Raw genomic sequence first — 23,304 nt, 5'->3', positions numbered from 1 at the left:
CTAGCATTCGAATCAACTCTAGTTAGCACTGCAGCCTTGCAGTGCTGGAGTCCTGGGTTCATATCCTGCCAGGAACAACGTCTGCAAGGAGTTTGTATGTTCTCCCCGTGTTTGCGTGGATTTCCTCCCATCCTTCAAAGACAAACTGATAGGAAGGAAAAAATAAATTAAAAAAAAATTACATCTATTATAGTTACCTTTCTTATCTTTATTCCCATTTAGTGGCCCTTTTTTTTTTAAACTTTTGATTCATTTTATTCTTCTGAAGCTTTTAACCTTTATATTTCCTTGCAGGGCAGTGAAGAGTTAACAAATACAGATTTTTCTGCATCTAATTCCAACTCTATTTTCGCCAATACTAATGTAAGTACCAAGCTGGGAGCAGCGCTGTAGACGAAACATACAGTACCAAAAGCCGAACAAGCAAGCCGCCATGCATGGTGTTCAGCTTTAGGCCCCGTTTGCAAATATGGTCTCCTCACACTGACCTGTATTGTATATAGTACGGGACATTGGAGAGGCATGGAGATAGAGACTCGTAACATCATAGATTACCATGATACAAGGAGTAACAGTCTCCTGAGGAATTTTGCAGTTTTGGGCTTTCAAATTTGGCCAATTGTGTGAACTCAATTTTCCATATTTACCCACATGCAGAAGGCCTTTGTAAGTTATGGTCTCAGAGACCAGATTTTGTCGTTTTATCATTTGTTTGCATGGACAGTTGCCCAAAAAATACGTAACGGGCAGGGTCTCTACAAAACTGACCCTCTTCTTCAAGAGCTGCTGTGTCCAATTTTTGAGGGCTTTTTGTTGGAGTTGTCCCAAGCTCATAGGTAATGGATAGGTCATCAACAACATGACAAATACGATATAAATTTGGCATCTCCATGTTCGTACTGACACGTAGAACACAGGTAACACGTCCTTTGTACCAAACGGTGAACGCTGTAAAAATTAAACCCATATGAAATTGGAACAAATGCATTTTTTCTCCAATTGCACATCATTCTGAATTTTTTTCCAGCTTTCCCAGTACATTGCACAGCTTATTGAACAGCGCCATTACAAAGTACAATTTATGCCGCAAACAATAAGCCGTCACGTCACTCTGTGAACTGAAAAATGAAAAGGTTATGTAAAACGAAAATGCAAAACTGAAAAAAATGGCCGGGTCCTTAAGGGGTTAAAAGTCAGACGGCTACAGCTTTCAGTACAGTTAAAAAGTAAAAAGCAGCGAGACATTCACGAGGCACCGAATTCTCTCCAAGAAGCTCTACTAAGGGGAATAGCTCTGTCCTATGTACTGGAACAGGATACTTTATTTTATATGAACCCATGAGAAGTAACTTCATATAAAATCGTAGGCACGTGGAGTGAGAGCATGGTATATTTTAGCATTAAAGGGATTCTACCATTAAAAACTTTTTTTTTTTGTAGATAAGATGTTGGAATAGCCTTTAGAAAGGCTATTCGTCTGTTACCTTTAGATGTGATCTCCGCCGCGCCGTTCCTTAGAAATACCGGTTTTTACTGGTATGCAAATTGGTTCTCTCGCAGCGATGAGGGCGGGCCCCAGCGCTGGAAATGCGATGGGGGCGTCCCCACTGCTGCTCGAAAACACGCTCCAGCGACGCCTCTATCTTCTGCTGGATCGTCCCCTTCTTTCTTCATCCTTCTTTGGCGTCACCTCCGACGCCTGCACAGTTGGCTCTGCCAGTGAGACACTAGTAGAACCGCTGCGCATGCCCGCGGCCATAGATCCGAACGCCACAATTGGGCGCGTGTGCAGTCAGCTCTACTAGTGTCTCACTGGCAGAGCCAACTGCGCAGGCGTCGGAGGTGACGCCGAAGAAAGACGAAGAAAGAAGGGGAGGATCCAGCAGAAGATAGAGGCGTCACTGGAGCCTGTTTTCGAGCAGCATTGTGGATGCCAACATTGCATTTCCAGTGCCGGGGCCCGCCCTCATCGCTGCGAGAGAACCAATTTGCATACTGGTAAAAACCGGTATTTCTAAGGAACGGCGTGGCAGAGATCACATCTAAAGGTAGGAGATGAATAGCCTTTCTATAGTCTTATCCACAAAAAAAAAGGTTTTAGTGGTAGAATCCCTTTAAAGTAAAGCAGATCATTTTTTATTGTACAGTTTACTTATTACAGACTCCTATCTCTAGTTTATTTCAATAATGATTCTATTTTCCTTTTAGCTGACCGACTCGAAGTCATCCATTAAAAGTGTGCAGAGCCTCTCCGAAGAGGAATCCGCGGAAGGACTCCAGCTGTCAAACAACATTCAGTTCTTCGAAGATGAGCTGGAATCTTCCTCTATCCCAGACCTCAGTGAGGACATTCTCCAGAAATCACTGCAGGAGGCCAATATCACTGAGCAGATATTGGCAGAAGAGGCTTATCTGGATGCCAGTGTAGGCTCCAGCCAGCAATTTACCAATCTTCCTTCTCACGCCCATTCATCAGCATCCCTCACTCAGGCTACCAATGCCGCTAGTTACTCAGGTCAAACATTACACCCCATAGGAGTGACACACGTGCCTGTCGTCCCACAGCAAGTAGGAGCATCATTTGCCAGCAATACAGTAGGTGTACAGCATGGTTTTATGCATATTCCTAGCCAGCATATTCCTACCAGTAGTCACAGCGGTTCGGGACAGATCCATCTTATCAGCTCAATCAATAATCAGTCTCCAGTGATGACTATTAATAATCTTGATGGATCTCAGATTATACTTAAGAGTGGTCAGCAGGCACCTCCCACTAGTACGAGTGGTGGCGTACTTGTGCAGGGTCATACTCCAAACGGCAGTACAATGTTTGCCAGTCCAAACGTTAGTCCAGCCGGACAGCAAGTCACAATTCCTTTCAATAGTGGAAATTTCCAAACTTCCTTACCTGTCCATAATATAATTATTCATAGAGGTCCAGCGCCAAATACTATTAAAGGCCCTGTTAATATTCAGCCAAAGCCTATGCAGGTGGGACAGCAAATGTCCTACAGCGTCAGTAATTTGGGAATACATCATCACAGGCATCAAGGGGCTCATTGCGGTCCTGGAAATTCAGCACAAAGCACTGCATTGGGACAGCAAATTCCCGTAACTCATCAACGTTCCCATAAAGCGTCGAGCCAGCAGTCAGGTAGCAGCATTGTTATCCATTCGCCATTAGGGGACGCACACTCTCATCATAATCAGTTCCTCATTCCCGCAGGCCTTTCCATCAACTCCAGTTCTCTCCAGCATATTCAGGCCATAAATACCCAATTTGTCCAGACACAACCTTCACACCTTGGTCCTCACCAAGTCCCTGCAGAACATATAATGTTGAGCAGAGGCTCGGGTGGCATGGTTAGGCCTAGCCAACATTACCCCGGGCAAATGTTACATAGCCCGGGAGCCGCTGTACAGCTTGTTTCCAGTCAGACGTTCTCAAGTCCAGGAGGACAAGTCATTTTGAACCAAGGACCATCTCAGATGGTTGGAGGACAGGTAGCACAAGTATCTCCTACACTTCTACATCTGTCACCTGGCCAAGGCAATAAAGCCCAAGGAGGATCGACATCATCTGGTTGCTCAAACATGTCAACGACAAACCGGTTTACTGTCGTAAATCCAGGCGCTGTTCTTCAAGGTGCGGGACCATCATTTCAGAGTTCTGGATCTGGTGACAATTATGCGGAGCAGCAAAATGACAGACACCATCCTGTAGTGAACGAGACGCATCTGCCTGGTTATAATGCTAAATCCAACAGCATGTTCTGCTCCAATACAAACTCTAAGCAGCCGTTCTCCTGCAGTCAGGTATGCTATCACTCTCTATTGCAGCATGATATTGTCCCACAGTTGATACAATGTTGGTATATGGAGTTCTGCAAATGTAACATTGTGCCCATAAAAGATCTCCGCAAATTCTGTGCTCCAATGGGGCAACACGGTGGCTCAGTGGTTAGCACTGCAGCCTTGCAGCACTGGAGTACTGGGTTCGAATCCCGCCAGGAACAACATCTGCAAGGAGTTTGTATGTACTGCCCGTGTTTGTGTGGATTTCCTCCCATTCTACAAAGACATACAGATAGGGGGTGGAAAATGTATGTTGTGATCCCTGTATGGGGCTCACAATCTACAAAAAAATTTAAAAAAATTCTGTGCTCCAAAATCTGCTGTTACGGAACAAAATAAATCAACATAATAAATCAGATGATTTTTTTTTATTTATTGAGAAAGTTTTGAGTAAAGTTTTTGTGTAGATATAGACTGTAAAATGGTGGTCCATGGCAGACATAATTTTTAGGCTAGGTTCACACTTGTGCTGGGCTCTCCGTCGTTCCGATCCGCCAGGGAACCCATTCGCTAAAACAGCAGTTACCCACGGATCCCATATACTTTAATGGGGTCCATTGGGTTTTCGGCGGTTTTATACTGAAACTGGCAGAGAGAAAAGTCCTCTGTACAGGACGATTTTTGGCAGAATCTGGCGCTGGGACTCTGAAACAGCTGTGAACCTCGTCTTAATGTGGTGGTTTTTATTCTTTTTTTTTTTAATTTCAGAGTCAGAAGAAAATTCTGAATCATCATTCTGTAGGTTCATTAATGAAAAACCAAGAAGGGCAGTCCAATCCAGCAGGTAGGATGTGGTGTTCTTTATCACTGGTGGTTCAGTATTACATGTAGTAGGGTTAAAAGGGTGGTTTTTTTTTTTTGTTTTTTTTTTAAAGGGATCCTATCATTAAAACACAATTTTTTTTACTAACACGTAGGAATAGCCTTAAGAAAGGCCATTCTTCTCCTACCTTTAGATGTCTTCTCTGCGCCGCCGTTCGGTAGAAATCCCGGTTTTCCTCAGTATGCAAATAAGTTCTCTCGTAGCACTGGGGGCGGGCCCCAGCGCTCAAACAGTACTGGGGGCATCCCCAATGCTGCGAGAGTAATCTCCATCTTCTTCAGGAACGGCCTCTCCCTGCGTCTTCTTCCGGCACTGGTGGTGAAACTTCTAGGCCTCAGGCAGAGCTGACTGCGCATGCCTGCGGCCACAAGAAAAATGGCTACTTAGACAGTAAGTAAGCAGCCATTTTTGTGTGGCCTGTGGGCATGTGCAGTCGGCCCTGCCCGAGGCCTAGAAGTTTTACCACCAGCGCTGGAAGAAGACGCAGGGAGAGGCCGTTCCTGAAGAAGATGGAAGCGGCGCTGGAGATTCCTCTTGCAGCATTGGGGATGTCCCCAGTGCTGTTTGAGCGATGGGGCCGCCCCCAATGCTGTGAAAGAACTTATTTGCATACCGAGGAAAACCGGGATTTATACCGAATGGCGGCGTGGAGACGACATCTAATGGTAGGAGAAGAATAGCCTTTCTTAAGGCTATTCCTACGTGTTAGTAAAAAAAAATAATTGTGTTTTAATGATAGGATCCCTTTAAAGCTAGTTAGGTAGGTATTAAATAGCAAACACTATATACTAACCTGTCTGTTTGCTCGGGAATCCAGCAGAGAGTCTCCATTTGAGTCCTTGGTCTTTCTTTCCAGCGATGTTCTATTCAATGGAGTATATTGTCACATCACCAAATGTCTATTACACCCTGCCTATGGTGACTCTTACATCCCCTTACACCATCAATAATCTGCTGCATTGGAATCAGGGTTGGCATGGAAGAGGCCTTAATGTCACTATTACAAGTAGCAGAACTCAGTCTCATGGTTTACTTCTAATTTCCTTGGTTTTGTAAAAGAGACAGGTAAAAAAATGCACTTCACCTGTCCTTGCTGAAAAACTGTGGAAATAAGTGGTAAACCATGTGCAATGATTGCAGCTTAGCCACACTAAGAATTATACCGCAATAACATGAAAAGATATAAAAATGTATTTTCTTCTTTCAGATCACAGTGCTGGGAGTAAGCATTTGCATCATCATTTATCATTGTCAAAAGAAGCTCTCCTGGCCCTGCAGAACACCGAGGTAATGGCTAAGAATATTTATTATGTTCCAACTTTACAGTATGTTCTGTATGTATGTGTGAATGCAGATGAGCTGCAGACCTGACGATACTACAGGTGTATGGATAGCGCTGCTCTAGGTTATTTATGTGATGGGGTCACAACAATATAGCATTCATAAAGTACTCATGACCCTTCTTACTTCTGCTTGGTTAGGGTATTGGGTATATGGTCCCAATGATCACACATAGTAAAATTGTTCCCTAGCCTCAGACGCTACAGGAGAAGTTCAACCAATGAAAAAAAATTAGGGGCCACACGGTGGCTCAGTGGTTAGCACTGCAGCCTTGCAGCGCTGGAGTCCTGGTGTTCAAATCCCACCAAGGACAAAAAACCATCTGCAAGGAGTTTGTATGTTCTCCCCGTGTTTGCATGGATTTCCATCCCATATTCCAAAGACATACTGATAGGGAAAAATGTACATTGTGAGCTCTGTGTGGGCTTACAATCTACATTAAAAAAAAAAAAAAAAATTCCAAAATTTGGAGAAAATTTTTAACCTTTTCCCTACCAAGGACTTATCTTATGGACCCTTCCAGAGAGACACGTCAAAAGCCAAGGACGTGTTAGATATGTTCTTGCTACTAATGTTTGTATCTCAAGCTACACCTTACACTGCCATAATCTTAACTTTAATTTGAGATTGGGGTTGTGACTCTATCTGTAATCCAGCTGGAGATACAGACATTGGCAGACATAGTCGGAGTCACAATGTAGTGCCAATTTTTGACTCTGGATACGTCTCTGAATGGACCATCGATATAACACTTGCGATTATAGCACAAGGAGGATTGACACTTCCTTACTTTGGTCATAGGAAGAATATGCAAATCTGTCTTCCATGATGTTATTAGGAAGTCAGATGCTGCCTCTGTATTGCAAACCAATAGAGGGCGCTCACTGGAATGTGCAAGCCTATCTTCCCTGATGTAGTTGGGAAGACAGAATCTCAGTGAAATAACCCAATAAAGGCTGCTCCCTTTTGCGTCATGCCCGACCTTCCAAGAGGCCTTTGTTTTGCAATGACGCTGGGATTATTACCAGGTATAGTCTCTCAATCGAGGACAGCTGTTTCGATGTACTTGCATCTCTTCAGCTCGATGTAAAGAGGACTATAACCTGGTAGAGATGAGAGGCTTAGACAGGGTTAAGGAATCCACACATCTATATGGTGGTCTCTCCCTAAGGAGTGACAATATCCCCTTAACCCTCACCTCTACCAGGTTATAGTCCTCTCTACATCGAGCTGAAGAGATGCAAGTACATCGAAACAGCTGTCCTCGATTGAGAGACTATACCTGGTAATAATCCCAGCGTCATTGCAAAACAAAGGCCTCTTGGAAGGTCGGGCATGACGCAAAAGGGAGCAACCTTTATTGGGTTATTTCACTGAGATTCTGTCTTCCCAACTACATCAGGGAAGACAGGCTTGCACATTCCAGTGAGCGCCCTCTATTGGTTTGCAATACAGAGGCAGCATCTGACTTCCTAATTACATCATGGAAGACAGATTTGCATATTCTTCCCCTGATCCTTTTCAAAGTGGAGTGCTAAAGGCTTAATGAGTCTCCACACACCTATATGGTGGTCCCTCTCTAAGGAGTGACAATATCCCCTTTACTTTGGGCATGCAGGTGTGTTTTAGACTTCTTTAATTTATTCGCCACGGACAAAAGTTGTGAAGGATCACAATGCACATAGGCCTCATGTGCACGATGGTGTGCAGTGTACAGGTCATCTGTGATTTTTGCTTGGTCATACATAGAAATGAATCGACCAAGCCACAAATACAGACAGGTATAGGGCCTACTCCATAACTGGCAGCTCTTCGTTACGGCTCGGACACACACACACACACACACACACACACACACAAATAATATTGTGTCTGTACTTTGCAGATAAAAAGTTTGGTCGTGTGCATATGGTAGAAATTTAGATCACTGTACTCGCTTACAATTGCTTAAAGTTGAACCTTCTGTAAAAAGACATTTTTTTTTTTTTTTTGCTTTATTTTATTGGTAGGTCGAGGGACGCCCTGGTTTGCTGAAGAGGCCAGCCACCAAGCAACTTACTAAAGAAGCTCTGTGAGTTGAAAGTTTTGTTCTCCTCCATTTCAGGACATGGATTGTGCTATAAAATCTTCAATGTCCATTTTTTTTTACCCTTTTTCTCAGATTTCTTCAGCATCTGCGTAAAGTGCAGGAACGTTCTCTGCTACCAGACAGAAGCCGATTCCAGACCTTTGACAATGCGTGCGAAAGGCTTTTGCCGTACCATGTATTTCAAGGATCACTGCCAACGGAAGATGATTTACAGCAAGGTACTGTAGTTCATGGCGAGTCACTATTCTACTTTTTTTAAAAAATAATTTACAGCACAAGGAGAGGCTATCCTTGGGTTATAGTCACATCGTGGAATCTGTTGCTGATTTTCAGTGGATTATGCCCAAAATCAGCAGCAGATTCTGCTGCCCGTTCAGCCACGGAGACCACGGTGCGGATTTCTGCCTCATATTCCTCTTCATACTCTTCCTTCTGTCCTTGTTTCTTGCACTGAACATACCAGAGTGCAAGGTTCATTTCTGCCTTTCCTATATTACATATACGAAATTGTTATATCAGCGGTATTTTGGCTGCTTTTAGTGTTTCTTGTTAAAGTAAGTTTTAATTACTGTATATACTCGAGTATAAGCTGCCCCGAATATAAGCCGAGGCCCCTAATTTTACCACAAAAAATGGGTAAACTTATTGACTCGAGTATAAGCCGGGGGGGGGGGGGGGACATGCAGCAGCAACTGGAAAATTTCAAAAATTAAAATGGTCGAAGTTTTTGGGTGCAGTAGGTGCTGGGGAAGGGGAGGGGGTGTTTTGGTTGTCTGTCTGCCCCTTCCCTGAGCTTGAGGACTGAGTTTTTTTTTTCAAAAACTGTGCTGAAAAATTCGGCTTATACTCAAGTATATATGTATTTTTGGTAAATGTGTTTCACATATGGTTTCTTATATATTTAGATTTAATTCTATTGTATTTGCAGTGGACAATGAATTTGAGTCTGCGGCTACACATCTTTTAAAGAAGACCCAGGCAATGCTCAACAAGTACCGCTTGCTGCTATTTGAAGATGCAATGGTATGTAGTGTGCATAAAATACACAAAAAGTTATTATCATCCTGAATGCGAGCAAGGTCCAGGTTCAAGCTGGAGGTGGATCTGTGATATTTTGGGGGTGTTTTTCTTATTATGGTTTTGGCCAGTTCGCTGAGGTGACGACTAAACAGAAACCAGCATGTTTATTTTAACATTCCAGATGATCAGGTGTTGCCTTTCAGTATGCTGTTGTTACCCCTGTTTTTCAAGATGACATCAGCAAAGAAGAATAAGTGACTGGTTTTATGGACACTAACACATCCTATTACACCGCGATTGGCCTGCAAAATCGCCTGACTTGAACCCAATCGAAAATCTGTGGGACATGATATTAAATGATTTTCATGATTTCTTTAGGGGTGACTATTTTGTTTGTCCAGTGGCTTATCTCTGAGAGATAGGTATTTTCTGGGCTAAAAATATTGAGGACCTATCTTAAAGATAGTCACTAATATCAGAACTGTAGGGGCAGGAAGCAGACAGCGCTGTTCTCTGTGTAGTGGTGGAACTGAATCACTGCAGCTTAGAACTGAAATACTTGGGAGCTAATCTGCAGTACCTGGTTTGACCACTAAACAGAGAACAGACAATCAAGTATATTGGATTACAGCATGCAAAGCCCTTGTCTTTAAAGGGGTTGTCCCATCTCGAGCATCCTATCTATACTGCTAGTTTATGTGGATTTAAGACTTTTCCTAAATACATCGCTTTATCAAAACTGCTTTGTTTGGCTGCTATCTGAGATTATTCACTTCATTGTTTACACTGTGTTTCCATAACCACAGACCTGGGGATGAGCTTATCTCTCCGCCCAGGACAAGTGATGTAGCTCCCTGCTCTCAGGAGGGGAGGGGAGCTGAGTGCTCAGAGCAGCTTGTATTTCTGAGCTGTTTATCTCCGGCTCTTCCAGTTATCAGCTCTGCTAATTGAATTTTGCTGATAAGGGCTGTGAACTGGTGGAACCGAATCACTACAGCTTAGAACGGAAATTACTTGGGAGCTAATCTGCTGTACCTGGTGTGACCACTAAACAGAGAACAGCACTGTTTTCTTCCTGCTCCATCATATACGAACTGCTGAGAACAGACAATCAATGGGGCTGTCAGGTGTTGTACCCATTCTATACCGATAATCATCTATTATTAGGATAGATCATGATTATTTTTAGCCTGGATATCCCCTTTTAAGTATGGTATTAACCTATTGCTGTCTTGTCTGTGTTATTACTTTAGCGGATCACGCCTTCCGCAGAGATGGTCATGTTAGATAGGATGTTCAACCAGGAAGAAAGAGCCATGCTCACGCGTGAAAAACGCATGGCATTGGTCGACCCTGGTGAGTATTATACCACAAGCTGAACAAACTAGATGGATTTCTTTTCTGCTTGTTAGTCTATTTTCTATAGTTTGCAGTAAGTAAGTGATATAATAACAAATGAATGAGAAGGGAATAAAGACTAGAAAGAGAAATCAGATCTCTCCAATCATTGTCAGCAGCTCCCGAAAGAGAAGACCTAAGTCTTAAGGTATATTTTCTTTTTATTCAGAATTATAGTAATACACATTAGATGAATTTAGGCCAAACCATATTTTCGTCTGAACCTTCCAACTATCCACCATGGTTGGGGTGATCCCAACAGTTCCCCAATGGAAGATGTCAGGAGAAAGAAGGTTTGAGTATATTGGATTACAGCATGCAAGGCCCTTGTCTTTAAAGGGGTTGTCCCATCTCGAGCATCCTAGCTATACTGCTAGCTTATGTATATCAAAACTGCTTTGTTTGGCTCCTATCTGAGATTATTCACTTCATTGTTTACACTGCGTTTCCATAACCCCGGACCTAGGGATGATCTTATCTCTCCACCCAGGACAAGTGATGTAGTTCCCTGCTCTCAGGAGGGGAGGGGAGCTGAGTGCTCGGAGCAGCTTGTATTTCTGAGCTGTTTATCTCTGGCTCTTCCAGTTATCAGCTCTGCTAATTGAATTTTGCTGATAAGGGCTGAGACAGGGTTGTTACCTCTGTATGTAAACACAAACCTAAAACGGAGTTTATTGCAAGCTGACTCTTGGTCCTGTAGCATGTAAATTTGGGATTCTGATCACCTATCAAATCCAGCACTGTGCAAACAGGATGTCACTCTCTCTGCGGCCTGCAGATACTATTGAGAATTACCTCTGTTCTTATGAATTGTCTCTTCTGTCTACATGCCTCTTGCTCTTCCCCTGCCTCACCCCCACACCCCCGTCTCACAGTCAGGTCACCATGCACCCCGTTACCTTCCTCAGTGTTATCCACATAAGTTGGTGCAGCTTTCAGGACCTTTGATGACATCATCCTAACAATGTAAGGCCCGGGAAGGTCCATTGTAGTATTACTCTTACTGACGTTTGTAGAAACAGAAAGTCGCCCTGGGTGATAGCATCAGGAATAGCTTATTTTGAACCTAGCTGACCTTAAAAAACAAAAAAAATTAAAAACTAGAGTGTCTCTTTAAGAGCAACAATAGTGTCCCAAGTAATAATCTTTATCCTCTTCCCACAGATGGTTATCTGCAAGAATTTTGTTGCATTAATAAATTTGTAGAAGGTTCTTCAGACGAGAAGGTTCCCAGCAGTCAGGATACGGACACCGATGCAGACCCGACCTTATCCGATACTTCTCCGACGGTTGACGATTCTAAAGAGACCATTGTGGGTAACGTACACGACACCCCATTATCAGTGCCTAAGAACAATTCAGCATCACATAAACCCAATGACACCTCCAAGGATAAAGAGCGCCTTAATACAGATAGTAAGTTGAAGAATACAAGTCTTTTACCACAAAAACAACTTTTCGTAAGCCTTTATAAACTGAAGCGCAAGTACACCGAATGTTCTTCAGATCTCGATGTTTCTTGTAAAACGTCAAAGAAGCCAGACCCGGTTGCCAATGCTCCAATGACCATTCCTGTATCCAATAAGGAGATGGGAGATGTAGAACATCTCCAGGGTAAAGTGGCAGGACCTTCTCAAGACTCTGCCTGCAAGCCAAGTGACGTTGCTATGAGCCCTGGAAAACCTTGTAAAACTTCAACGCCTAGCGAGACCGTAAAAGCGACCGTCAGAAATGTCCTGGAACTGAAACTAAGCGCAAAACACTTTAAAAGTGACACTTCCAGCAGCAATTCAACAGAATTACAATACGTTAAAGCATCTTCCCCGACATTGGAGGAAAACTGCCCGGACAAACCCATTTCCGATGCCAGAGAAGGGGCGGCAGAAACAGACTCTGTTTTAGAAGCAGCTGTAAATAGTATATTAGAGTGCTAAAGGACAATGTTCACATTTTGTCTGTGGGATGCATGCCACCGGTGACTGGAGAGCAATAGTGACTTTATTCACAAGCCAGATGGACAACGGTGCACAGCGGCTTGAGGTAGCCATTACTGAATTGAAAGCAAGCCTGCTATAGACAATCAGGATGGATCTGGAGCAGCAGGTCTCATTAGTAATACAAGGATTTACACTATATTTGTTCCTTTTTTTTTTGCACATTTTCATTAAAGATGCAATCTCTATTGCAAATCTGAAGCGGCCTTATTTCTTTAGACTCAGATGAGTTACACAAAGTAAAGGGATATAGAGCAAATTCCTAAATTTTAATATGGACGACACAATTTTTTTAGTTATTTTTAAGTACACCGAGGTTTTAGAAAAGTGGTCTTGTTTGCCACCCATCCCTTCTTTATTGTGCAACCTTTTATGCTTGTCATGTTTCCCAATTTAAAGGGGCTCTATCACTGGGAAAAGTCATTTTTATCTAAACACATGCTTGCATAGGCTTTAGAAAGGCTATTCCACACTTACCTTTTGTATGTAGATTGCTTCAGTGGTCTCTGAATAAGTCCGTTTTTATTCATATGCTAATGAGCCTCCAGCCAGTACAGGAAGTTCCCAGCAGCCTCCTCTCTCCCATTATCTTCTATGTGTGTGAAGCAAACAGGAAGCGAGTCATCAGCAGCAGCAGGAGCCGTCTCCCATAGAAGACAATAGGAGAGGTGTGCACCATCTATCGTGCACTAGTCTAATTAGCATATGAATATAAACGGACTTATTCAGAAACCAGTGAGGCAATCTACATACAAAAGGTAGGTGTGAAATAGACTTTCTAAGGGCTATGCAAAGGTGTGATTAGTTAAAAATGACTTTTCCTAGTGATAGAGCCCCTTTAAAGTGGATCTCCACGCTGCCCCCTTGTGGTAGTAAATCAGGTACCCGCACACCAACTTCATGATGAGCTTGTGCTTATACAAAGAAGCTAATAAGGCAAAGCAGATCTTCAGTATAAAACATGGTGTAGGGAAAGCGCTGCAGTCTTTGCCTGTCATGAGACAAGAGGTGGATTTCAGACTATCTTAAAGGGATCCTATAATTAAAACGCAATTTTTTGTGACTAACACGTAGGAATAGCCTTAAGACAGGCTACCTTTATATGTCTTCTTCCCGTTGCCGTTCGGTATAAATCCTGGTTTTCGTCGGTATGCAAATGAGTTCTCTCGCAGCACTGGGGGCGGGCCCCAGTGCTCAAACAGCACTGAGGGTAAGATAATCCTTTAATAGTCCCACCTTGGGGAAATTTCAGCGTGTTACAGCAGCATAGTAATACAGATACAGGATAATACAGAGTAATATGTTACAGACGTAGACACAGATAAGCTGAGAAGAGAAGATATACTAGGAGTCCATGGCAGCTAAGGAAAAACAGAAGAGAAAGAGGAAGACCTCATGGTCATCCTCATAATCATTAGTTCTCTGTGCGGAGAGCTCTTCGTTTGGTCTGATGTAGATTATACAGCCTGGTCGCGGTTGGAAGGAAGGACCTGCGATAGCGCTCCTTCTCACACTTGGGGTGAAGCAGTGGCCCCAATGCTGCAAGAGAACTCTCCAGCGCCGCCTCCATCTTCTTCAGGAACAGCCTCTCTTCGCATCATCTTCCGGCGCTGACTTCAAAAATCTAGGCCTAGGGCAAAGCCGACAGCGCCTGCCCGCCGGCCACAAGAAAATAGCCACTTACACAGTATTGTGAAGTTTGAAGCCAGCACCGGAAGAAGATGCAAAGAAGACCGGTTCCTGAAGGAGATGGAGGCGGCGCTGGAGAGTTCTCTCGCAGCATTGGGGACGCCCCCAGTTCTGTTTGAGTGCTTGGACCGCCCCCGGTGCTGCAAGAGAACTCATTTGCATACCGACAAAAACGGGAATTATACTGAACGGCGGCCCGGAGAAGACATCTAAAGGTAGGAGAAAAATAGACTTTCTTAAGGCTATTCCTATGTGTTAATCACAAAAAATTGTGTTTTAATGATAAGATCCCTTAAAGATCTAAGCCACAGATTCTAGCCAACACAGAAGAAAAAAAATAACAGGTAAGGCTGGGTTCACATCTGTGCTAGATCCATCTCAAACTGTTGGGTGATAAAATCCTGCAAGCCTGACTTTTTTTTGTCTGAAGCTTTTAGTTAAAACGAATGGGCAACCGACGGATCTCATTATAGTCCATCAGGTCCTTTGGGCTCCGTTGGTGTCCGCTTTTTTACCAGTCCGTTTGTCCATTCTTCTGATCCTCCAACGGACCAGAAAAACGGACACCCGGTGTTAGTGTGAACCTAGCATAAGCAATACACCGAAGCCGATGACGTACAAGTATAAGCCCACATAGGACATCCCCTTTCAGGTTGGGCCTACACTTTTTTGTTTAGGACCCAAAATCTGATTTGAGAGATTGCACCTTTATTGAAATGTCGTATAAGTGTCCTAATTCAGACGAAGCCGTTTCCTTGTATCTGCGCAGAATAGATGAGGAGGCGATCACTTTCTATGTAACGTTACGTGTGCTTCATGTATCAGCAGCGTCTTGTACAAGTTGACGTTTGGATGGTTTATTGTGTGTGATGCACATGAGAATCGTAAGCAATACATTGACTGTGTGTGTAGTCGCCATACACGTGTGATACTCACAAAAGGAGAGCACAGCAATAGATAAGAGTCCTGGGTATTACTCATTACCATGTTAGGATAGCAAATTGCTAATTCATCCCAGAACTGGTGGTCATGTGACCATAGCTGGCCATAGACATAATGGTAACGGATCACCCCTACATGATTGTTAGTGCTAATGGTTAAGAATGGGGTACCGAAACAATGAACCCGTCACAAGAAATTGAAAGTTTTTTTCCCAGAGTCCTATCTTATCCAATGAGGTCACAAGTGTCTGATTGTTTTATGGCTTACCATTAGGACCCCCAACTATGAGAATGGGGTTCCCATGTCCTCTGTTTGCAAAGATGACCAAGCACTGTACTGGACTAAGGTCCATAGAGATTGAATGACAGAGCATACGTTCCACTGAAACATGGGACCCCGTTCTGACAATTGGTTGGGTCCCGGGAATGAGACAGTTGTCACCTCTCCATAGGGAAAAGACAAATCTGATTCTTTTCTGTGATGGCGGAACAATGGGTTCACATCTGCACGGAGGATTTTTTTTCTCCTTTGCTTTCTGTTTCAAAACGGCAGAGACTTGACGGATCCCATTATAGCCAATGGTGTCCTCCGGGCTCTGTGTATAACTGCTGTTTTAGCGGACTGGCTCTCTGCTGTTTGGATCCCGGTGCTAGTGTGAACCCAGTGTAAGGATCTTAAGATCCTCAAATCATCTAGGCAATATTCTTAAAACTCCAAGTCCAGCGATCCCTTTTCAGATGGTAGAAGGAGAGGGTAAGGTCACTAAATAATCGTTGTGCCATCATGTTTTTGCCTATAGATGATCAGGTGGAAAAAGCAGAGCTATCACTTATGTGCCATTACCTTCCATGCTATTTGGATATGGGTGTCATGTCCTAGTGCAGTCATGGCGAACCTTTTAGAGACCGAGTGCCCAAACTGCAACCCAAAAACCACTAATTTATTACAAAATGCCAACAAGGTAATTTAATCTTAATACTGTGCGGATCCACAATTGTGGACAATTACGGACAATCTGTAATAATATCACTTGTTATCTATAAAACAGATACTGTGTGATTGAAAATAGTGAAGGGCCCACACACAGTACGATCTGCTCCACAGTGGTCGATATACAGTACAATTTGCTCCACAGTGGCCGATACACAGTACAATTTGCTCCACAGTGGGCTCCACCCAGTGTAATCTGTACCACAGATGGGTGTCCACAGAAAGGACTCCTGAGTGCCACCTCTGGCACGCGTGCCATAGGTTCGCCATCATGGTCCCAGTGATATGCCATCAGTCTTTATACCCCTATAGCGGAAAGGAATGTTAAAGGGATTCTATCATTAAAATTGTATTTTTTCTGCCTACCACGTCGGAATAGCCTTAAGAAAAGCTATTCTTCTCCTACCTTTAGATGTCTTCTCCGCACCGCCGTTCGGTATAAATCCCGGTTTTGGTCGGTATGCAAATGAGTTCTCTCGCAGCACTGGGGGCGTCCCCAATGCTGCGAGAGTACTCTCCAGCCCCGCCTCCATCCTTATCTGGAACAGCCTCTCTTCGTGTCTTCTTCCGGCGCTGGGTTCAAACTGCACATGCAGTTACCGTGTAAGCGGCCATTTTCTTGTATCGATAAGTATCCCAATGATAAGAAACAAAAACATTGGGACCCTAGTTGGAAGAGGGGAAAAAATCAGTCTATGGCCAGCTTATGTCACTGTACTGTATAAAAAGTTCATAAAGCTGAGCCCAATGGACTCTGTGGCCTTAGGCACATGTACACATACTGATAGTGGTGACTTTACTAAGGATTCACCTATAACTTTACTGTTTATAACATATCAAAAATTCAGCCATTTGGATGTCACAAGTGGCCCATAGGTGGGCTCTCGAAAAGCATGGCTGCGTCTGCGTGGATGTTCTGTATGAATTTACTCGTGATGTGTTTTCTATGGGTCCACTGCTTCTGTGTCACTCAAACAATGGCACTAGTCTACCATAAGATTCAGTGACTTGCCCAAAACAGTCACTACTGTCTGCCAAGTCTGGTCACAGTTCGATATAGGGTTAAGTGGTGCACACTTCGTCCTTACCGTTTCTGGTTGGAGGCGTACCGGGTCCCCTTCTAGTCTCTACTTCCTGTTGCCCTGTCGACACACAGGAAATGGCTGCTTAGCCAATGACTGGCCACTGATTGGTTGAGTATTCATCTCCTATATACTGAGAGGGAGTAAGGACCAGCGGAGGACATGGGAGGCCAAAACCTTTTCACTGTAGATAAGACAAGTAATGATGTTTGGATAATAGGTCGGTGTCCTTTTAGGCTCTGTTCACATCAGTGTTTCTAACTGAGCCATGGCAGCTACAATAGAACTGATCTGTTTCCCAAAAAATTGCATTGCAAGAATAGCTTTGCATACGGAGCTATTGCTTGTTGTCAAAAATACCAGGAACCAGATACGCAAATTCTGCATCGGCCCGGCGGTATTTTTCAGCCTCCCATTCAATTCAATGGAAGTTCTTCGGTGAAATCTGCCTGAAGGTCGAGCATGGCACTTATTTTTCTGCAAGCTGAAAAAAATCTTCATCTACTTCTTGCTGGATTGACAAGAGGCATATTTCAGGCAAAATTCCTCCATGTGAACATACCCTTAAAGGGATTCTACCATTAAAATCGAATTTTTTGTCGGTTACACATAGGAATAGCCTTAAGTAAGACTATTCTTCTCCTACCTTTAGATGTCTTCTCTTTGCTGCCGTTCGGTATAAATCCCGGTTTTCATCGGTATGCAAATGAGTTCTCTCGCAGCACTGGGGGCGGTCCTCAGCACTCAAACAGCACTGGGGGCGTCCCCAATGCTGTGAGAGAACTCTCTAGTGCCACCTCCATCTTCTTCAGGAACGGGCTCTCTTCGCGTCTTCTTGCGGCGCTGGCTTCAAACCTCTAGGCCTCGGGCAGCCGACTGCGCATGCCTGCCGGCCACAAGATAATGGCGACTTACAATACTGTGTAAGTGGCCGTTTTTTTTGCGCAATCGGCTATGCCCTAAGCCCGAGGCCTAGAAGTTTGAAGCCAGCACCGGAAGAAGACGCGAAGAGAGCCCATTCCTGAAGAAGATGGAGGCGGTGCTGGAGAGTTCTCTCGCAGCATTGGGGACGCCCCCCAGTGCTGTTTGAGCGCTGAGGACCGCCTCCAGTGCTGCGAGAGAACTCATTTGCATACCGACAAAAAACAGGATTTATACTGAACGGCAGCGCGGAGAAGACATCTAAAGGTAGGAGAAGAATAGTCTTTCTTAAGGCTATTCCTACGAGTTAGGGACAAAAAATTGAGTTTTAATGATAGGATCACTTTAAGCTTTGTTCACATTAGCATTTTTTTAATTTCCATCAGAGCTTCCAGTAATTTTTAAAGAAAACTTGACATGCCTCATTATAAGTTAGATGACCCCATAGGATTCATTGGGATCCATAAACAAACCAAGTTGCGCTATCATGGCTTTGTAATGAATGAAGGAAGTGTGAACAGAGTCTAATACTTTACTCTCTGTCTAGATCTAAAGAATAAAGTTCTAAAAATCTAAAGTTTTGAATAGTTAGAAAATACACCCTATGTCTCTAAGGCTCGGTTCACACCTGCGCCCAGTCTCCGTTTGGGGATTCCATTCTCTATTCCGCTTTACAAATGTGGAGAAAAAGGTCCTGCACTCATCGCGTTTCTCTCCGCCTCTTCTGCCCTTTTTGGGCAGAAACTCGTTGGAACTCATTATAGTCTATGGAGTCCGCACTTTTCCGAAGGTAACCACTTTTTTAAGCGGATTAGGTTTCGGTTCGGAACTTCCTGAACGGAAACCCGAACGCAGGTGTGAACTTAGCGTAACTGGGATTCAAGCCTAATCAGTTTCCTTTAGTTAAAGGGATTTTCCAGGCTTAATAATTGATGACCTACCCTTAGGTAGGTAGATCATCATTTCAAGACCATCCAGGCTCTGACACCCCTTCCGAAGAGTCTGCACTGTTCAGTCAGAGCTACGATCTCTTCACTACTTACCAAGCATAGCGCCGCACATTGTATAGAGGCCGTGCTTGGTATTGCAGCTCACCCTATTGTGTGGACCGGACATTTGACCGATGAATGTGACATTACGTGGCCTGTAAAGCAGAAGTGAGCGGTTCGTGGGGGTTCCCTGGCATTAGGCCCCTGCTAATCTAAGGATACGGGATATGCCATCAGTGACTATGTCGTGGAAAATCCCTTTAAGCCCCACCCCTTGTTTCCAGTCAGACCAGGAGAATATGAATCTCTACTTTGTCTGCACGATTGTGACTTTTGACTGCCTATATCAATCTTTCGGGCTGATAAGTAGCTTTGTATTTTTCTTAATGTTTTTTTTTTCTTATTCATTTCAAGGTTTTTTTGTCCTTTTTTTTTTAAAAAAAGTTGTCAATAAAATGCAACAATCTGCAAACTGTCAGGATTTCCCTTATACCGCACCCCGACCATTCATACTCCTATGGTAAATCCTATACTGTAACATCCAGAACTGTTTAGGGTGGGACTGTAATGGGCACGTACAGCGCCCACTAATGTGAAAGTAAACAGAATTTTCCACATATTTGAGAATTTTAGCATCTATTTCTATAGAGATAGAAAATCACATCGAACCATCCTTTCAGGATGTGACACAGTGCACATTTATTACCACAAGTACAATATTTAGGGTAGCCTTTGTATGGTATTATATGGTGGTTGGCGGCTGCTTAGTGTCATGTCTTCTTGCTTATATCTGTGAGCAAATATGGGGGATCGGTAAACCTAAAAGTCACATTTGGTATAGTATACGCAAATCTTTAAAAAATCTACACAAGTCGAAAAACCCGATCCATTTCCTAATGTTCCCATTTTTTGTTGCAAAGCTAAACATCCCTTGTATGGAGCTAGATGATAAAGTGACAACATTCAGTCTGCCTGCAGCCACCACTAGGGGGAGTTTATGTACTTACTGTATACAGAGTTATGTAATAGATGAATATACAGTCAGCATCTAAACTTCCCCTAGTGGCAACCGTAGGCATTATTTAAAGGGGTTTCTTGCAAAACAAATGAGAGTTTAAAGTATCCAATAGACCAGAAGTCCCAAACCTTTTTTGCACCAGGGACCGGCTTCAAGCAAGACCATTTTCTCATGGCCTGGTGGAGTGAGGCAGAGGCGGGGATTTGGTCATATGGGGCGGGGTTATAGATGGGCTCCACTGTGTGAATGGAAAGGTTTTCCACTGGGATCCTCTATGGGGCAGGCGAACGTGACACAAGCATCTGACCAGACATGGCGAATCGCTAGACTCTGAGGTTGGAAACTTCACGCTAAGCCTTAACAGCCACAGGACGCCACGCTACCTGACAGTTTATACATTATCATAGTAATGTGGCCTAGCGCGAAGTATCCAGCTAAGACTGAGGCTAGCCCGCCGCCCTGCAGATCGGCAAAAAAAAACAAACAACGGCCTGGTCCTTATCTATGGAGCGTGTTGGGGACTGCTGTAATAGACTGGAGGAAAAGAACCATGGGAAGAGTATGCAAATCTGTCTTCCATGATGTAATTAGGAAGTCAGGTGCCTCAGTGTTGCAAACCAATAGAGGGCGCTCACTGGAATGTGCAAGCCTGTCTTCCCTGATGTAATTAGGAAGACAGAATCTCAGTGATATGGCCCAATAAAGGAGTGACGATATCCCCCTAACCCTGTCTAAGGGTGAATTCACACTGAGTAAACGCTAGCTTATTCTGAACGTAAAACACATTCAGAATAAGCGGCGTCTAAAGCAGCTCCATTCATTTCTATGGGAGCGGGGATACGAGCGCTCCCCATAGAAATGAATGGGCTGCTTCTTTCACTCCGTGCAGTCCCATTGAAGTGAATGGGGAGTGCCGGCGTATACGGCAAGCTCTGCTCATGCCGGAGCATACACGCCGGCACTCCCCATTCACTTCAATGGGACTGCACGGAGTGAAAGAAGCAGCCCATTCATTTCTATGGGGAGCGCTCGTATCCCCGCTCCCATAGAAATGAATGGAGCTGCTTTAGACGCCGCTTATTCTGAACGTGTTTTACGTTCAGAATAAGCTAGCGTTTACTCAGTGTGAATGCACCCTAAGCCTCTCACCTCTACCAGGTTATAGTCTTCTCTACACCGGGCTGACGAGATGCAATAACATCGAAACGGCCGTCCTCGGTTGAGAGACTATACCTGGTAATAATCCCAGCATCATTGCAAAACAAAGGCCTCTTGGAAGGTCGAGCATGATGTTAAAGGTAGCAGCCTTTATTGGGCCATATCACTGAGATTCTGTCTTCCTAATTACATCAGGGAAGACAGGCTTGCACATTCCAGTGAGCGCCCTCTATTGGTTTACAACACTGAGGCACCTGACTTCCTAATTACATCATGGAAGACAGATTTGCATATTCTTCCCATGGTCCCTTGCAAAGTGGAGTGCTAAAGGCTTAATAAGTCTCCACACACCTACAGTCCTATGAAAAAGTTTGGGCACCCCTATTAATCTTAATCATTTTTAGTTCTAAATATTTTGGTGTTTATAACAGCCATTTCAGTTTGATATATCTAATAACTGATGGACACAGTAATATTTCAGGATTGAAATGAGGTTTATTGTACTAACAGAAAATGTGCAATATGCATTAAACCAAAATTTGACCGGTGCAAAAGTATGGGCACCTCAACAGAAAAGTGACATTAATATTTAGTAGATCCTCCTTTTGCAAAGATAACAGCCTCTAGTCGCTTCCTGTACCTTTTAATCAGTTCCTGGATCCTGGATAAAGGTATTTTGGACAAACAATTCAAGTTCAGTTAAGTTAGATGGTCGCCGAGCATGGACAGCCCGCTTCAAATCATCCCACAGATGTTCAATGATATTCAGGTCTGGGGACTGGGATGGCCATTCCAGAACATTGTAATTGTTCCTCTGCATGAATGCCTGAGGATTTGGAGCGGTGTTTTGGATCATTGTCTTGCTGAAATATCCATCCCCGGCGTAACTTCAACTTCGTCACTGATTCTTGAACATTATTCTCAAGAATCTGCTGATACTGAGTGGAATCCATGCGACTCTCAACTTTAACAAGATTCCCGATGCCGGCATTGGCCACACAGCCCCAAAGCATGATGGAACCTCCACCAAATTTTACAGTGGGTAGCATGTGTTTTTCTTGGAATGCTGTTTCTTTTTGGACGCCATGCATAACGCCTTTTTTTATAACCAAACAACTCAATTTTTGTTTCCAAAATGAAGCTGCCTTGTCCAAATGTGCTTTTTCATACCTCAGGCAACTCTATTTGTGGCGTACGTGCAGAAACGGCTTCTTTCTCATCACTCTCCCATACAGCTTCTCCTTGTGCAAAGTGCGCTGTATAGTTGACCGATGCACAGTGACACCATCTGCAGCAAGATGATGCTGCAGCTCTTTGGAGGTGGTCTGTGGATTGTCCTTGACTGTTCTCACCATTCTTCTTCTCTGCCTTTCTGATATTTTTCTTGGCCTGCCACTTCTGGGCTTAACAAGAACTGTCCCTGTGGTCTTCCATTTCCTTACTATGTTCCTCACAGTGGAAACTGACAGGTTAAATCTCTGAGACAACCTTTTGTATCCTTCCCCTGAACAACTATGTTGAACAATCTTTGTTTTCAGATCATTTGAGAGTTGTTTTGAGTAGCCCATGATGCCACTCTTCAGAGGAGATTCAAATAGGAGATCAACTTGCAATTGGCCACCTTAAATACCTTTTCTCATGATTGGATACATCTGGCTATGAAGTTCAAAGCTCACTGAGGTTACAAAACCAATTTTGTGCTTCAGTAAGTCAGTAAAAAGTAGTTAGGGGAATTCAAATCAATAAAATGATAAGGGTGCCCATACTTTTGCACCGGTCAAATTTTGGTTTAATGCATATTGCACATTTTCTGTTAGTACAATAAACCTCATTTCAACCCTGAAATATTACTGTGTCCATCAGTTATTAGATATATCAAACTGAAATGGCTGTTGCAAACACCAAAATATTTAGAACAAAAAATGATTAAGATTAATAGGGGTGCCCAAACTTTTTCATAGGACTGTATATGGTGGTCTCTCCCCAAGGAGTGAC

At 43.6% G+C, this 23,304-nt stretch overlaps 2 protein-coding genes across 3 annotated transcripts in view; both read left to right on the top strand.

The window, feature by feature from the left end:
• BICRAL (BICRA like chromatin remodeling complex associated protein) overlaps positions 1-12,929 on the top strand; it is a 33,179-nt gene extending 20,250 nt beyond the window's left edge. For both annotated transcript variants that reach the window (XM_075267103.1, XM_075267102.1), the window contains exons 5-13: positions 295-363; positions 2,209-3,816; positions 4,564-4,639; positions 5,886-5,965; positions 8,029-8,090; positions 8,181-8,326; positions 9,037-9,131; positions 10,382-10,484; positions 11,691-12,929. In XM_075267103.1, the coding sequence (XP_075123204.1) occupies positions 295-363; positions 2,209-3,816; positions 4,564-4,639; positions 5,886-5,965; positions 8,029-8,090; positions 8,181-8,326; positions 9,037-9,131; positions 10,382-10,484; positions 11,691-12,460 (3,009 nt within the window). In that variant the 3' untranslated portion in view covers positions 12,461-12,929. The remainder of the gene's footprint in view (positions 1-294; positions 364-2,208; positions 3,817-4,563; positions 4,640-5,885; positions 5,966-8,028; positions 8,091-8,180; positions 8,327-9,036; positions 9,132-10,381; positions 10,485-11,690) is intronic.
• The window catches only part of TBCC (tubulin folding cofactor C), a 270,412-nt gene that overhangs the window by 238,009 nt on the left and 9,099 nt on the right, over positions 1-23,304 (top strand). The gene's annotated exons all lie outside the window — the stretch shown is intronic.

The sequence above is a fragment of the Leptodactylus fuscus genome, chromosome 3, assembly GCF_031893055.1.
Source record: "Leptodactylus fuscus isolate aLepFus1 chromosome 3, aLepFus1.hap2, whole genome shotgun sequence".
NCBI classification, from domain to species: Eukaryota; Metazoa; Chordata; class Amphibia; order Anura; family Leptodactylidae; genus Leptodactylus; species Leptodactylus fuscus.
This window is presented reverse-complemented; position numbering and strand designations above follow the sequence as displayed.